At 42.9% G+C, this 17020-nt stretch overlaps 1 protein-coding gene across 4 annotated transcripts in view; it reads left to right on the forward strand.

Annotated features, from left to right (window-relative positions):
* The window catches only part of SUSD4 (sushi domain containing 4), a 70476-nt gene extending 61257 nt beyond the window's left edge, over positions 1 to 9219 (forward strand). For all 4 annotated transcript variants that reach the window (XM_065682666.1, XM_065682664.1, XM_065682667.1 and 1 more), the window contains 4 exons: positions 5067 to 5258; positions 5741 to 5885; positions 7533 to 7915; positions 9094 to 9219. In XM_065682666.1, coding sequence (XP_065538738.1) covers positions 5067 to 5258; positions 5741 to 5885; positions 7533 to 7915; positions 9094 to 9122 — 749 coding nt within the window. In that variant the 3' untranslated portion in view covers positions 9123 to 9219. The remainder of the gene's footprint in view (positions 1 to 5066; positions 5259 to 5740; positions 5886 to 7532; positions 7916 to 9093) is intronic.
* Positions 9220 to 17020: the final 7801 nt, after the last annotated feature.

Consider the following 17020-nt stretch of genomic DNA (forward strand, 5'->3'; position numbering starts at 1 on the left):
GTCTTCACTTTCAAAACACAAATGCAAAGTTTCTCTCACTTGTTCCAGTAGAGCTATAACACGCACTAAGTCTCCCTTCAAAATGCCAGCAACATTTCTTATAGGAATGTATTATTAGGATATTAAGCTGATGTTCACAATAAATGAGAAGTGAGTCTAGTAATGCTTCTTGTTCTGCCCACATTTCTGATAGTGCCATTGGAAATACAGGCAAATTAAGCAGCTGTTCTAGACCAAGATGTTTTTACAGGACTTATTTTAAAGCAACTGGGTTTGCTACTTCCTTCTACAAACCTCTGAATTTCTTCTTCGACTCACATGAAGTAAATAGTGGCTCAAGTTGGTTGGAATGCAGTCGCCAGATGACAGGCGTACCGATTTCTGGTGTTAGTGTCCAGATATGTACAAGGACAACAAGTCAGGAAAAGCTCTTGCTCTCTTCCACTTCATGAGCAAACAAGACAGTGTGTCCACCTCTCCCATTACCATCTAGTGAGATACACCAGCATTTTCCCAGCACAAAACACTGTCAGGTTTTTATCTGTCTTTCTCAAGATGAAGTTTCATCTTAATCTTTTCTCACCCTTCCTAATGAAGAGGCATTCATAGTGCCTTTGAAGCAGCGTTCTTTTTGATTAGGTGCAAATGTGGCTAAGCCTGTTCATCCCTGTGACAAGCAGAAAATGGTTGGCCTCACAGTGTGTTTTTCTGCTAACTCAGCTAACTGAGCAACTAATGCCTTACATGAAAGGCAGACTAGTAGCTAGAGAACAAAACACACTATGCAAAATAAAATAGAAGGTGGAAAATAAGCTTTTTTATAAGCAAGTACCCTGTATTTCAAGTCATTTTTGCTTTTATTTTTTGGCTCTTGTACAAGATCTGGGCAAAACCTGAATAATTTACCTTCTGCCTACTCTGACCAAAGACTAAAGCAACCAGCTGTTGAAATGACTATAAAGAAGGTTTTGAGCACTGTAAATATCTGTAGCTCTTTCATCTCTCTACCAGTAGCTATTAGCAAAGTGATGGCAGATCTTTATTCTGTGCCATCAATGTTAATTGAGAATATGCTAATGCCAAAAATCTTCCCTCCCTCCTACAGTTCCAGTGTCAACAGTGCAAAGTTGCTGCTACATCCTCTGGGTAGGTTAAAAAGCTTCTTGACTGTAGTGGGTAGGAAAAATTACTGGGTGAATCTCATTTATTCCTCCAGTGCCTGGGCAGTAAGTGCCACAGCCTGCATCACCCTCGTGTGCCTCTGGTCCAAGAGATGCAGCAGTTGCACTGTGGAGGCTGTGACAAAGGGGGCACAGAGTGGGGCAGAACTGCCTCTGCCTGTGCTCCAAGCCAGGATGTGACAGTGTATGTAACATAAGGCTTGACTTCCCAGCTTTTAAGCTCTTTCAGAGAGTGCTAATCTTTTATTACAATGAGTCAGAGCACAAAGCCCATTGCTGATCTCAGAGGAGAGCCCTCAGCTCCAGCAGCTCCCTAGGAGAAGGCAGGGAAGTCCATCAAATAAGGAATTCTTCCCATCAACTTCCTTGAGTAACAGGTGCCTTGAGCATCCCAGAAAGGATTTGTTTGCCATAGAAAACACACTTGGTTTTGATTCTTAATGAACAATTCAGCTTTTCAGCTGAGAATGCTGACCTGTAAAGTTTCTGTAAGTCCCCTTACAATCTGTGGCCAATTCCTCTATATAGATGGATCCGGAGACCCAGGATCACATGCTGCAGAACCACCAGCAGACACTGCTTGAATTGTGCCCATCCCACTGAGAAGCTCCAAAGTTAAGGACATGTGCATATGTTTTTTTAATGCTGGTTGTCAGAATATACTGCTGGATGTTGTAATTAGTGCATTAAAATCCCACAGGCCTTATAAAGTGAAGATGCTGAAAGGTATGGGCAGTAGAGATTTGATGTCATATTTAAGAACAGCATGTAAGGGTTTATTTTTAAGCTGTAAGAGCTTCCTGAAGTACAGTTCACTCGTTCCTATGATTATTTATCATTCATTCTGCTGTCAGCTTTGACAGTGGAAATGTACTTGTCAGACACACTTTTATAGTTCGTGGCTATTTTCATTCTGTGAGTTTGATGCAATTGCCTGAAGTCCATGGCCTGTAATTTCCAAATACAATTTGCTGGGAATGCTAGAATTTTAACTGTGTTCGAGAGCTTCAGCGGGCTGAGGTTTGCCACCTGAGTTTTGCTCCATATTTGACCTGGCACCTTACTTTAACCTGTGCAACCAGTTTCATACACTGGTATCCAGCATGAATAAGGGATCTAACCCTGAAAGACAGGTAGCTCTGTACTAAAAATCTGTCTTTGGGAGCCAAGAGTGTTCAGTGGCCCTCCAGATTTTCATAATGTTGCATTTCTGTGATCAAAACTAAGGCCACTTCATGGCTGTCCTTCCACTGACTGAAGGACCTTGGGCTAGGATGACCATGGGAATGGAGTGAGTTGAGAAAGGGAGTGGGTGTATGACTGAGCTCAAAGTAAGTTCATTTTTGGTTGTTTGTGGCATATCTCATTTGACTTGATTTGGTAAAGAGGCTCCGAACCTGAGCATTAATGATGGCACATGGGGGCCTGTTTGCTCATGCAAGTGTCAAGGGATCCTGAAACTGGATGAGCACAAAGTTCAGAAAAGGTGGTGAGGGATACCCCACGTGAATGAGAACCCCCGACTCTGGCAGTCCAGTTGACATAAGAATGAGGCACTGTTTCAGTTGAGCTGAACAACCTGATTTTCAAACCTGCTCCATTGCATCTGCTGAGTGTTTAATGCAAGAGCTGTTGGCAGGTACAACTGCTTAAAACTTGACTTTTAATTCATGACTAATGTTCAGCAGTGCATGAAATAAATGTTTGCAGACATTTCCAGGCTGAAATGTGGAAGGATCCTGAAACTGGATGAACATAACCTTCGGAGGAGGCAGGGAGAGATACCCCAAGTGGGTGGCAGTAGAAGGGGTTGCACTGGGGACATACCCCACACCGAGTGTTGCTCTTGTTTTCAGGTTTTATAAAACACAAGTCAATTTGTAAGCAGACTGAGAGCTCCAAATCTGGGTTGTTCCCACAGAGTATCATTTTTAATATGCCTGGAAATGTGTCCTTCCTGAGCTGATCCACATTGCTGGGACACCAGCTTTGAGGCTTTCTTTTATTCAGCAGCCTGCTTTGGCTCTGAATGCCATTAAGAGGTTTGGGATGAAGCAGCAGCTACATTGCTGGAGAGGAAAATCTGTTTCTCTGAGTGTTGCTGTTTGTGATAAGGTGTGATCTACTTGCTCATTGCTAGAAAGGTACTGGGCATCTACACCCCTCTTGCAGGCTGCCATAGCTTGGCAAAACTCAGTTGCAAAGAAGCTTAAAATGCTGTCTTCCTTTGTCCTCATGCTGTAAGTGTAGGTAATAAAAATATACCAAAATTCCTTATGGCAGGCCAGAATTGTTGCTTTCACCAATTGTTTTCTTTTTAATAGAAGAATGGTCCCTGATACGGACTAAAGGTGCTTTCCTACTATGTCAGTCTGACACCTTTGCCTAGATTGTTTTCCATCTTGAGCTGACTTCCCAGTAAAGCACTCTTCCTTCTTGTGGGCCCAGAGACTTTGGGAAGTATGCAGAGGATTAAGGCTGTGAATTTTTATGTGAATTACTTGCTCTGATTTCAAGTTATTATTAAGCCTTTCCAGTGAAAATGCAAACAAAGCCATGTCTCCAGGGGATGGGGAGTAGACACTGCTGCACATTGTAATCAGCCTCTCTTGAAGATTCATTTAATATCTTGTGTATCTTTTTTTTTTTATGAAATGCATTATTCATGGAAGAAGATGCACAGAGAGAAGCAGCTGAATTGTAATTTCTGGAAAGATTCTTCTTCTGAGAGATGGCATTTTCATTGTTTAAAGCGATACAGTAGGTCCTGCCTGAGTGAGGAAGGCATGAAGGGAACAGCCTGTAGATGGGCACTGGGCCAGTTAGTTACTGCCCCTGAAGGGACGTAAAACAAGCCATCCAGTACTTCAAGCCCCTTTGGGTCAGTATGTAGCCATTGGAGACATCATTACACTTTTGCGGGGTTTTTTCTAAGTCTGTGCTAGAAGCACTTAAGAAAATAGCAATCAGCGAACACTCAGTGGAAAAGTTTCCTCTCTCATAAAAATACTGCTTGCGAGCCGCCTTTCTGCTGCTGTTTTGTAGACAGCGCTCCCTTGGTCTCCATTGAGTTCATCTGCCCAGCCATGTGAGAAGACATTTCTTCTCGTTTCAGGGCCTACAGTAAAAGTTGCACGTGTTTATATTGCAATTCTGTCTTATTTACTTAACCTTATGTAAACCACTGCACTTAATTAACACAGGCTCAGCCTCTGTTATATTTAAGGCCTCACTCCACCAGCGGCCCCACTGAGATCAGTCAGGCTATTCATAGATTGCAAAACGCAAATAACACCAGTAGAATTTAAGCTTAATAACATTACAGACTGTAAGTGCTTAAGGAACACTGTGTGCTGTGCATTTCATGCAGCACAGTTCATGGCAAACTTGGTTTTTAAAACAAATATTTAGGAATGAGAGCATGTGAACACTTTAATAACGTTAATGAAACAAAAAATAGGATGTTACAGCTGAATTTGAGATGTTTCATAAGGAAAGGGATTCTCTCTCTTGCTTTGACTGTCCCTTTCCATCCCCATACAGCCATCTTATAGGTGTATGTGTCCCCTTTTGTCTTACTTTCTCCCTCGCCTTCCCCCAGAGGCTGGGAAGCTTCCCAGATCCCATCTCTCAGGCCTCTAAATAAGCTGGTGACAGCAGAGCTCACTGAGAGACAAAATTGACCTCCCAGCACATGTTGCCATGTTGGAGGTGTGTGCATCCATCCGCTGGTGGTCTGGTACCCCAGACAAACCCAACACTACAGAGAGCTTGAAAAGGGACCCTGAAGCGTGTGCCCTGTGCATTTTGACACAGTGAAGCTACACAGTGGTGGGTTGCTGGAATTAATGTCTTTCTTCTTTTCTCTTTGTTCATTTGCCCAAGTTTGTCCACTACCTCCAATGGTGAGTCATGGAGACTACATCTGCCACCCGCGGCCTTGCGAGCGTTACAACCACGGGACGGTGGTGGAGTTTTACTGTGATCCTGGTTACACCCTCACCAACGACTACAAGTACATCACCTGCCAGTACGGAGAGTGGTTCCCCTCCTACCAAGTATACTGTGTCAAAACAGGTAAGGGAGCAGCAATGGCATTACTCCCGTCCTCTTATAGTCCCTCTTTTTTAGAGCAAATCTGTTGGCCTGTAGTGCCTGGTGAACTTCATCTGTTCCATGGTTAAGTGATGGACATTGATTTTAAGATGCTATTAAATTTAGTGCATTTCCAAGATCCTGAATGGTACTAAATCATTTCAATTGTTAGCTCTTCAAATGTATTTTTTAACATTTTCTGGATATATTTATATGTACGTAAGTTAAAATCATGATTGCATGTATAAAAAAAAGTCAAGGGGAAAAAAAAACAAGGTCCAGCCCCTGTGGCAGCTTAATGTTAAGGTTGGGTTTGGTATATGGCACTGGGGTCATGTGTTTTTACAATAGATGTATAAAAGATGTCTTTGCCTAACTGGCACTTTTGAGTATTGTTAAAGTATTAATACAAAATAACAATGGTAATAACGAAGCACCACTTTTGTATTGCCTTTTTGTTACAGAACAAACGTGGCCAAACACACAGGAGACCCTCCTGACTACATGGAAAATAGTGGCGTTTACTGCTACCAGCGTTTTATTAGTACTGCTACTGGTTATTTTAGCCAGGATGTTCCAGACCAAATTTAAGACACATTTCCTTCCACGGTTTGTACTGTTTTCTATTACCTTTTGAAGATTGAGGGCCTTGATTCAGTTTTCACATTCAGCTCACGAGCCTGGCAGATACCTCCTGCTTCTGCTCTGAGCAGAAGTCTCTGAACCACTGGTGTGGACAGGCACCCCCAAAATCCCTGCAGTGGTGCTCACTGCAACTGAGATAAAAGGCAGAGTTTGCCAGATTCACTTTGGGAGTAATTACAGCTCTGCTGCTCAGAATTGCTGCTTCTGCATAGTAGAAATAGCTGACAATATTTTTAAATACTCATTTTCAGGTGCTGGGGGAATTAATGTTTTAACTACTGTAGACTTAGTAATGTGAGTTTTAAGAAAGAATTTCTTTTTTCTCTATGGACAAATTTATACTAAATGTTTGCTTTCTCTTCATGAGTATTACTTTCATCATGATTCATAAACATCTCCTACATCTTCCTTTATTCCTATCAAACACCATGCAGCTATGAGCATTTGTCATTGATTCTCACAGCAGTCCTCATAAGACAGGTAGGTGGGTATTATTATCACCTTACAGCTGGAAAAACAAAGGCAGGCAAAGCTAGTACTCTATTGGTGTTTAGACCCGTTTCTACTTTTCAGTCTGCTCAGTTGGCTATGGACCTCGACTGTGTGACCTCTCTCCTGCGCTTGCTTTTTGTCGTGTCTTTATTCTACCATGTGCAGAAAGGAGAGGTGGAAAAAGCGGAATGTCAGGAAACATGTCTACATGCCAATGCAGCAGAAAGGACTTCACCATCTTAATGCTAAATAAGCATGTGTACATAAAAGTATACAGATTATATAAGTAATGTGTAAATGTTTATATATATATATGTGTGTGCATATGTACAGTATATGGAGAGCAGTATACCTATGCATATGCATATACATATGCATACGCATACACATATACATATACATACGCATACCCACATATGAAGCTCTTTGGGGTAGTGGGTTGCACTACAGAGAGCTTTCTAGCTTTCTGTCCTCTCCTTTTCAGACATTGTCATGTCGCAAAGGTACCTGGGACCAATTCCCTCCTGTGATTTAACTGGCTAGTTATAACCAAACACTTTAGGGCTTAACAGACCTTCCCAATTACTAGAAATGTTTTGTTAAAAAAAGAAACCAGCTTATTACTGGTTAAGGAAGCCTTCATCCTTTGAAAGTAAGACCTGAAGGAGGCCACAGATCTGGATGCCCTGTCATCCAGCAGCAATCATCTCAGTGTCTGTTTACATGGGTTGTAAACACTTCTGTGCTCTAGCACACATCTTTCCAGGGGTTCAGACACTTCTGACTGGTGAACTACATCTGTGATCTTACATCCATGACACCTACTGTGCACAGCAAAGCAACCGGTGCTTCTTATCTCTTCCAAGCACCCTTTTCCCTTCCCTTCTCAGAATTGTTCTTCACGTTAGTGGTTTCATTTCTCCAATTGTAACAGATTCCACCTGACTGGCAACCCGAGCAGAGCTTTGCAGCCCCGTGAAGCAACCATTTCTGTGAATGTTAATGTAGCTTCATTTTGCATGACTAGAAAGTGCTGTGTTTACTTAAGTTCAGCAGTTGCTCCGAGGTGCTTCTGGCATGCTCCTGCTCTCTGTGATAACTCGTCTGTGTTTGACGTAGAGGCAACCAGGAGGGCTCCATGGGTGACCCCGACTTTGTGGTGGTGGATGGTGTTCCTGTCATGCTGCCTTCCTATGATGAAGCTGTGAGCAGCGGCTTGAATGCTCTGGCACCTGGATACTCAGCTACCGCAGACCAGGGGCATATTTTGCAGACAGAAGACCAGAACCCTCCTGCTTACCCCGGCCCCAGGATTACAGACACGCTGCCTAGCGAATCTGAGACCTGCGACAACAGGTCAGACTCCTCTGAACTGCTCCAAAGCTTGTACCCGTCCCCGGCATGCCAAGTGGCAGCACTTCCTGGTTCAGGTAGAACTGATGTATCCCATGGCACTGCTGGGGAGGCTGCGTCCACGAGTCCACGGATTGATATTGCAGATGGTGAGTCTTGCGTAGGTGCAGTAGGTGAGTCCATAAACAGGAGCCATAATACACTTGTACGGTCAGAGCAGGAATAAACGCAGCTGACTTGCTCATACTTTCTCGGTGGTTTTGTCCACATCTAAATTTGGATGTTTTTCAATCCATACTACTCCATGGTCATATAGCTTCGTGTCTGTGATATCCTTTCTAGCTGTGGTGCAAGGATTTGAATCCTAGACCAGAAGCTTCCTGTTCAGACCCCAAAACAGCAGTCTTACCAACAGGGATACCAGCAGGCACCTGTGTACAGCAGCAAAGCCAACCATCATCTTGCCTGTGTTGGTCTGTTTATCTGCTCCTCAACTCCTATGCTCACAACTCCCTCACATGCCATAGCTTTCACAGCAAAACCCAGGATTTTCTCCCTAAAATGGAAAGCAAATCATGTTTTCATACTCAGCCAAAATTAGCTTTTTTATTAACAAACTTCTCATGCCCGTGTGTACAGCAACTCCTTATCTGAGGCATGTACACATTAAGCCACGGCCACGGGAGTCACAGTATAAGGTACCCACAGGACCATGTATGACGAGGGAGATTACCACATACTATTGTCTGCATTTAAACTGAACATGAGCATGCACTGGTGCCAGTTCATTGAGTTCTAATGGAGCTGTATGGTGTGCTGCTCAGTGTGCTGAGGAAACTAGATTGCTTTCCTTGGAGACGTTTTGAAGGAGTGGCTCTGATGCTGCTCTCCACAGTTACTAGGCAAAAAGCTGAAGCCCAGTGTCTTAAATTCAGTGTGGGTAAAGGTCTGGGTGGAGGAAGCCCTTCTTCATAGGGCCAGGGCTAACTTTTACTGATACAACAAGGGGAAGAGGACTACTAGGAGGAGGAGGGAGAAATGACAATGATGCCAGTAAAAGTCCCTGCCTGCTCTGAATGCTGTTTCAGTGACTAACGTAAGAAAGGATGTTTAGGTTTTTGTAGGCCTGCTTTGTTTTATTAAATCTAGATAGTTTTAGAAGTTTAATTTTCATCTAAGTGTTAGAGCGGGTCTAAAATTAGTGACACCATATGTCTTGTTCAGACTTCTGCAACGTCCATTTGTAGCATTGCTAATACGAATGTCCTGCAACAGTATAAAGGCAAGTTACAATCAGCAATCAATGCTATTTCTCTTTTTTCCCTAGAGATTCCTTTGATGGAAGAAGACCCTTAGCCTGCACAGAGACCGGCCTTCATCGAATTGCACTGTTGGGTGATGTGAATCAGGAGGATCTAGAGATAGAAAAGACTATCTGTGGATTTGGGGAGGGTTTTTTCCTACATATCAATCTTCCACGTGATGATGTCACCAGGTTAGGTGTACATCTTAATCCACAGCAGGGATAAGAGCATCAGCATTTGGAACAGCAGCAGTTTTATGAATGAATCCTGGGGATTTGATGTGAGCAGATGTAGACAAAGAACTGTGGCTTTTTAGAAATGAAATGTATCTCTGCATCGCAGAAAGTCATATGGTTCTGTAAGAAATGCTATTGGATTTTGATACTAACTGCCTCAGCATGTCAAAGTATGTAAATTTGCTTATAAAGACTGCTTTCAATGATCTATGGACCTCTAGTTTATGAAGAATCCTTACACGTTTAAAAAAATACTAGTACTGAAACACACAAAAAGAGGAAAGATCCTCTTTGGCTTTCCTACAGTGACCAGGAAGCTTTTGATTTAGCTGTTGGTGATTTTGTTTCAGACCATGTCTGCAGAAAATATAACAGAGATGATGGGATTCCTATATACTTTGATGTATGATAGCAAATATATATAAATATATATATATATATTTAAAAACTCTTAAAGAGAAAGAAAAGGAAAGACTCCAAGGTCACATAATGATCTGGAGATTTTTTTAAAGGCAAGGCAGAATTTATATCCTATACAATATTCAAGGTAAAGTATCGGTATTTGTATTTATGCAAGACTTCTGTGACTACATTGCATTTGATAAATCCTGCTATAACATGAGAGATCTAGAAAATGTCAAACTTACTAAAATACGTGCTTAAGAAATGTTGAACTGCTCTGCTTCAATCTTTCTTAAGCTCTTACAAAATATACATAGACATACCAGAGTAATCTACAGTCATAGCCCAGAGCACTGCCTTGTCCCTGTACATTGTGGTAGTATTCTGAGCCATTATTGTAGAATACTTTTTAAAGAAACAATAAAGTTCAGTTTCAGTTCTTTTGACTTACCTGACTGTGTAGTTGGCCTTTCTTTCCTTCCTCACATTTTCAGCTTTATATTTATTACCCTGCTAGAAATTGAGAGAGTGCTTTTGGTTAAGCAGAGCACATGAAATGGGTGCAGCACTGGTGCAGCTTCTGTAGGTGCTACATGGCTTTTCTCTGCCCTACATGCAACGCCAGAGCATTGTGCTAAAGCCTGTATGAGCAGCTGACCTTTGTGGTGTTACAGGCTATTCATTATTTGTCAGGAAAAATTCCTGGCTGCTTCATACACTTACTGAAAGCCAAGCACATTTCCTTGACTCATTTTGGGTATTGCGCAAAGGAAACATATGTTAAACTGGCAGTGTTTGAAGGAAGATCTCGCCGTATGTTAATGATAAGGATTGTCATCATGTGGGCCAATCCAAACGGAAGGATGAGACTGCGTTCTGATTTTATGTACGGAGTAAGCCAGTAGTATTTCTATTGCCCTAAAGAGAGGATTGCTGCAAGGTGCTCTGTATGTTTTCATGATTGCTTTATCATTTATTGGTGTTGTGGTAGCATCCAGTGGCCCCACTCATGAGTCAGGCTAGCAGAGTGATGGATGTGCTGCACCCATGCAAGAAAGTGTTCTCTTAGCATCCTGTCAGCAACTGTATATGACAGCAAGATGGAAATGGAGACCAGAACTGTGCGATGGAGAGGCAGTTCTTACAATAATCTCGGTTATTCTACAGTATTGTTGATGAGAACGTAGTGATTGGTATTGAAAGATAAGATATATTCCACATTTCCTCCATTCTCGCTTATGTAAGATTTGCATTTTTAATGCTGCAAGTGTCTCAATTGCAATCATATCTTTGGGTTTATCCCAGAGCCATATCTACTGGGCACTAGTACTTTTATTTTCTACCTATTTCTTTTCAGGTCCCATGCTTTCCAGAGGTTTTTGCACAGCCAACTAAAGTTCAGAACTGTCACCCCAGCAAAAACAAGAGTGCTGTAATACCACCTTTGAATTGAAACATGCCTCAAGCCTACAGTCAGTTAAGTGATTTTTGTTTCATAATGTCATTGAAAAGTATTGAATTTACTTGAGATGCACTATAAAATATTATGAAATCTGCCTTTGCTGGGTTTTTAACAGCTTGCGAAATTTCATTCCTTATTAAATTTCTAGACTTCCATTTATTAATTTCTGTTATGAAGGATTTTGATTAATATTGGGGGCCCTGCGGTTTTGCAGATTTATACTGCTGTATGTATTGTATTGCAGTCATTTTGCTAAGGGAGCCAGACAGGGTAACTTAAGAAATGTAAATTTATGGCTTATTAGACCACTTTTATTTTAGAAAGTGCAGAACTGCAAATACACTAGAGAACATTGATGTATTAATATTGCTTGATAGTCCTTTGATAGCACCATACTAAATACAACTTGCAAAGGCAAAAGAGAGATTCTTAGCATTTTTTGCTTATGATGTGTAAGCCTTTCTGAAAGGGTGTTACGGGAGGATTACTTGTGTGGCTGAGTTTGGGGGTTTTGCATGCTTGGATTCGGGGGGGGGGGGGGGGGGAAGGAGAGGACTGTTTCTTTATTTCTGCACATGGGGCTTGAATTCTCATGAGTGGTCTGCCTGCCCCCAGATCCGCACCTGTGTATGGACCCACAAGCTGATGCCCCACAGCCTGCCCAGCTCCCTGGCCACCTCAGATCAACCTCAGTGTTCTCTCAGCCTCCAGAACCCCGCAGCTCCCTGGCCTAAAAGCTCGGATCAACACTGCACACACCCTGAAGGCAGCCAGACCTTGAGGAGGGTGAATGCTCTTAGCGCCTCGAGAGACCAGAGAGCTGGTAAGATCATGTCAGCGTGTTTGCTGTGCAAATGAAACCAGATGGGAGGATGAGCTTGTCTTATGCAGATCCTAAGCTGTTTTCGCTGGAGATAACTGGATGTGAATAAAAAAACAAGCCTAGGAAACCCTCATTCGTGAAGGGAGAATGTTAGTGAAGACAACCCCACGTGCCTACAGCAGAGGGAGGAAAGAGTGCATAACACTGAGAACTCCGGGAAAGACAAACAAGAGCTGGATTCACCCACCTCTGAAAATGAAAAAGGAGGAGGAGAAATGAGCAATGTGTCAACCTTCAACACTGACTTATGAACGAGGGCTTGACCTGCAGAGTGCTGGGGGAAGGATGGGAATCCAAGGTCTCACAGCAGCGCTGCAGGGAGTGAATCACGACCTGAGCCCAAGTCAACAGAACCTGGCTGATGTGAAAATGTTAAATGTCAATACGAGGGTGTTTACGTGCAGCTATAACTTATAAAATGCATGAAGCAGCTCTTCAGCTCCACTCAGCACTAGCGAGACCGCGGCTGCATCTAACATTGAGCAGGTTTTTTTCCTCTTCAAGGGAGATCTGAAGCAGCTGGATGGAAGCCAAGCAGAGAGAATCAAGAGTTATTAGAAGTCTGAAAGAGCCTGTCCTCACAGGTTATGACAGAGATTATTTATGACAGATTAAGACAGAGTGTTCAGTGTGAACAACAGAAGACCAAAATGGACACAGAAATGTAGTTTGCTGTAAGAAGCATATTTTGCATAGAAGAAGAAATTTATCCATAGAAGTAGGACAAGAATAATAGGCTTAATTGCAGCTTGAGAGAATTAGGTTAGATATTAGGAAAAACACTCTAGCCACAGGCATGAGGCAATGGTTACAAGCAAGGAGAGTGTCAAAAACCTCTTGTTATGAGAGATTTTAAATAAACAGGGACCAGGAAAACACTCAGGTGAGATGCACTACATGAGCTTTGGGGCTTCTTCTCATTCCATTCCCAACACCTGAGAACTAAATTAGGCTGATGCACTATTGGGATTAGTCTGTACGGGTTCTTTCCATGTAGACTAATTCCAGACTGACGGTACTGGGCAAACTGGCCAGCAGTCATCAAAATGACAGACAGAGACACTGCCTATTCCACCAACAGAAGCTTTCCATGTTTCATGGGCTGAGCTCCAGTAAAATCCTGTGAATAAAACCCTGTTTCGCTAAAGTGACATTAATTTCAGAATTCTGTTGTGTGACAAATCCAAATTTGGGATTTTCTGGTCTTCTTGTCTGTCTTAGGCTGCGAAATGAATGCAGACCTTCTGATACTCTGTGTGCACTAGGTGAAGTAAATCCTCTCTCAGCAGTTATCTGAAGACACCTATTGAGCTCAGGAGAAAACAGCAGCTCAGGCACTGGAGCGCAGAGCCCATTGTCCTGTTGATGCAAAACTTGCTTCCTGTGCCTCAAAAGCTGTAAGTACAGCTTACAACATCAGCTGTCAGAGGAGGAGTACCACAGATGAGAGAAGCATGTCTCAGGCTCCTGCTCTTGGTCTCCCACCGATTCCCGGAGAGGACATGGGAGCAGGGAGAACTAGAAAGCAAATAAACATCTGCCCCAAACCCAGGAGCATCTCTCACTGTCAAGGGCAAGTCCAGTCTCTTCAACACAGTTCCCAAAGGAATTGCGCTACTGCAGAGGGGAGGCAGTAAGGTAGAGGGGTGGTAGACCCTGCTTTGCCTATTGCTCTCCTGGGCCAGGCTCTGCAGCCAGAATAGACAGACAAATCCTTTTCCCCAGAAATATTGTATATAATTTCCTTCACGCATTAGAGATATCTCTTGTCACTACCACTATATAGAAGCATACAGCCCATTCTTCCAGCCCTACCTTTTCCAGGAAAGATAAACATAACATAAATAACATAAAGATATGTTATTTAACAGTAACAGAGGGCATTAGCTTGAGATTAAATTATTTGCTGTCCAGGTGTCAGAGCAGACACACAGTTCACATAGACCCTATCACAGATATTGGACATTAGGCTGACTGGGATTCTTGAGGCAAAGGGACTGTGCTGCAGGGCAGGGGGAGCTGCTACGTGAGGGTTTGTAACCCAGAAAAACTGGGTTTTCCTGATATAATAAAATATATCAAACAGAAACTTGGAGGAGGAAGAAAAAGACATTTTAATAAAGTCCAGGGGACATGGATAAGTTCCCCATTGTTCTCCAGTAAGAACAGAAGGAGCTGTTTTCTTAATAAAACTGGTTCAAAAGGAAGTCAAGAGGCAGGGGAGGAAGAAAAGCTTCCTGGATTGAGGGTCCAGCAGCTCTTTTCCATCACCTCTGCATTTCAATGGTCAGACTGGTTCTGCTTGCAATAAAGGGCTTTGGTTTGGATTAACATTTTCCATTTTACTGTGTTTGCCTCCTGTTCCCCTCTGCTTACCCTTCTACTCTGTTTCTCCTTGGTTTTATTGTAACTAATACTGTTGTTCCACTTCCATCCTGCCACCCCAGTCACGCTGGGAAGTGAAACAAGTTGCTTAATTGCAGTGCTGCGCTCAGCAGGACATGTCCCCTCCATCACAAGAGGTTGCTCTTATTTGCCTTCCCCATTTACGGTCTCAGTGGAGAGGACAAGAAGGGACATGTTGTTCCTCACTCTACTGTCAAATGGTCCATGAAAATGGTTAGAGAGGGACACTGAGGGGAGCCCACATTGCTACATGCCCCAGTCCCAAGGCTGTCAGCTCACGATCTTTCATTGGTCCATATTCACTGCTGCACACAGATGCTGTTATACAAACACAGATATTGGAGAATTAGGTAATATTTCAGGGTGCTTCAAGGTAAGACATTTTAAAGAGACCCTCATTCCTGAAAGTGGTGAGCTCACAGCTTCAGAAAATGGGCACTGGCACGGCCCAGTTAGGGAACACAAGGGTGCACAGCAGGCTGCTTCATCTGTCCGCTTCCTGGTGCTCCACTATGAGCCTCTTGTCCCTGGGATAACTGCTCAAACCAAACAGTGGCAGTTTCTAAGCTGTCAGGTCCACATCTCTTTTTTTTTCAACCTAATTAGGCCAGATTTATTTTTAACGCTCCTTGTTACCATCCACTTCTGACTTCCATCCATCTACTGCTGAGTACATGCTGCTCTTGCCAAAGCAAGTGTCTTTCAGCAGCTATCTCAGCCCCCCTGGAACTGTACCACCCTGCGGGAGATCGCACTTGCCACTGTTGTCCCTGCTATTAATTCCATGGCAGCACATGCTGTTCGTTTGCCTTGTTCAGTGCTCTCGTGTTAATAACTGTGCAACCGGTTGTTATTTTCTCTCATAACCATTACCATTGCTGCCTGTTGTTGATAATTCAGGGTTAATTACTCACTAAAAAGTTTAGCAGAGCAATTTAGCTTTGCTTAGCCTGTTTGCTGATGAAGACTCTAAATGTCTGCAGTCTATCACTGATACAGATGTTACTCAAGTTCAGTATAATTGGCTTTTACTGCAGCGAAAGTAAGGGTTAGTCCAACTGGCAAGTCAGCTGCCTGCTTGTACACATACTGCTTGGGTTTCCATTGGATTTTGGAAGGGAGCAGAACGGCCACAGTAACTTACTAGGTTCAATTCTGTATCTTTGCAGCAGTGCAGCATAGGAGCAGCTACAGAAGTGATGAAGCTCAGCATTAAAAAGGACATCATGGCAGCTGTGAAGAGTCCAGCAGCACAAGTAGGCTGATGGTGCTGGTGTGACCTGTCACAGATACACCTCACTGAAGACTGACGTGCCTTTGAAAAGACTTGGATGATAATGGTCTCTCTGGCTTATGGAAAAAGTGAGGAAAAAATTGCCAAGAAGCAGCATTAAAACGGATGATGCCTCTCCAGTCATTTTTCTCTGGTCTCGCTGTCTCCTGTTTCCTGAAATTTTGAATCTAGGAGCTGTTACAGACAGAAGGCTTGGGATAGATGCACTGATCTCAGTTTCCAGCGAGATGGATGGGAACTGGGACCACTTTCAGCGACAAGCTCCTTCTGACCAGGCATTGGGAGTCCCCATCTCCTGATGCCCAGAAGCAGAAGAAAGGCCATGTGCTGCCATCCGAGGAAAGGTGGGGTTTAGCATTATACTCCTTTAGAGCAAAACTGGACCCTGGAAACTCCACCCAGCTCTCTGACTTTACTTGCATTACACTCTGTGCAGTGAATTGAGGCTGACTGGACTGGGTACTCTGTGGTATTCTGCATTCATTTAAGCCTTTACAAGTCATTGATAGACAGAGTGGCTGCTCTGGCCATTGCCAAGCAAGTGAAAGCAAGATGGTTGTTCTGTCAGGCACATATCCAGCACAGCGCTGTCTTCATCTTTAGATGCCTGAGTATCCCAAACATGCCTGCATATCTTGCTATTAAATTATGAATGAGAAACTGATTAATTGTTCCCTGACCTTCAGTTTCTTCATAGAGACTGTCACCAAACAATATTTTATGTCACCAGGAGACAGCAGATGTAAATCAAGTATCTGCCTGCTCCAGAATATCTAACAAGGGAGGAAATTACTTCCATCCGTTAACACAGACAAATTTTCGAGAGGATTTTCTGCCTTCCAAATTCAGTTTCAAAATGCAGGTTCGCTGCACAGGCACAGGTCTGCCTGTTGGTTTCCAGCACAAGGGGCATTGCCTCAGTTTGCCTGCAGCACTGGCAAGAACAACCTGCCGCTGTCTCCCATCTTCTAAATGCTTTTTTATGACTATGTAAATTAAAAACTGTAAGTAAAAATATCCAAGATAAATTTAAGTTCTGGGTTTCTCCAGAAGGAAACGTAGCAGGTATCCTTTCTCAGTAAATTCTAACAAAATAAAATATATAATAAATTCTCAATAAAATCTAACTCTCAATAAATCTCTTCATCAGGGATGGTAGCGCTGGGACAAGAGGTAATTGGTTTAAACTGAAACAGGGGAAGTTCAGGTTAGTTATAAAGAAGAAGTTCTTTACTGTTAGGGTGGTGAGGCACTGGAATGGGTTGCC

Source organism: Lathamus discolor, chromosome 5, assembly GCF_037157495.1.
Source record: "Lathamus discolor isolate bLatDis1 chromosome 5, bLatDis1.hap1, whole genome shotgun sequence".
NCBI classification, from domain to species: Eukaryota; Metazoa; Chordata; class Aves; order Psittaciformes; family Psittacidae; genus Lathamus; species Lathamus discolor.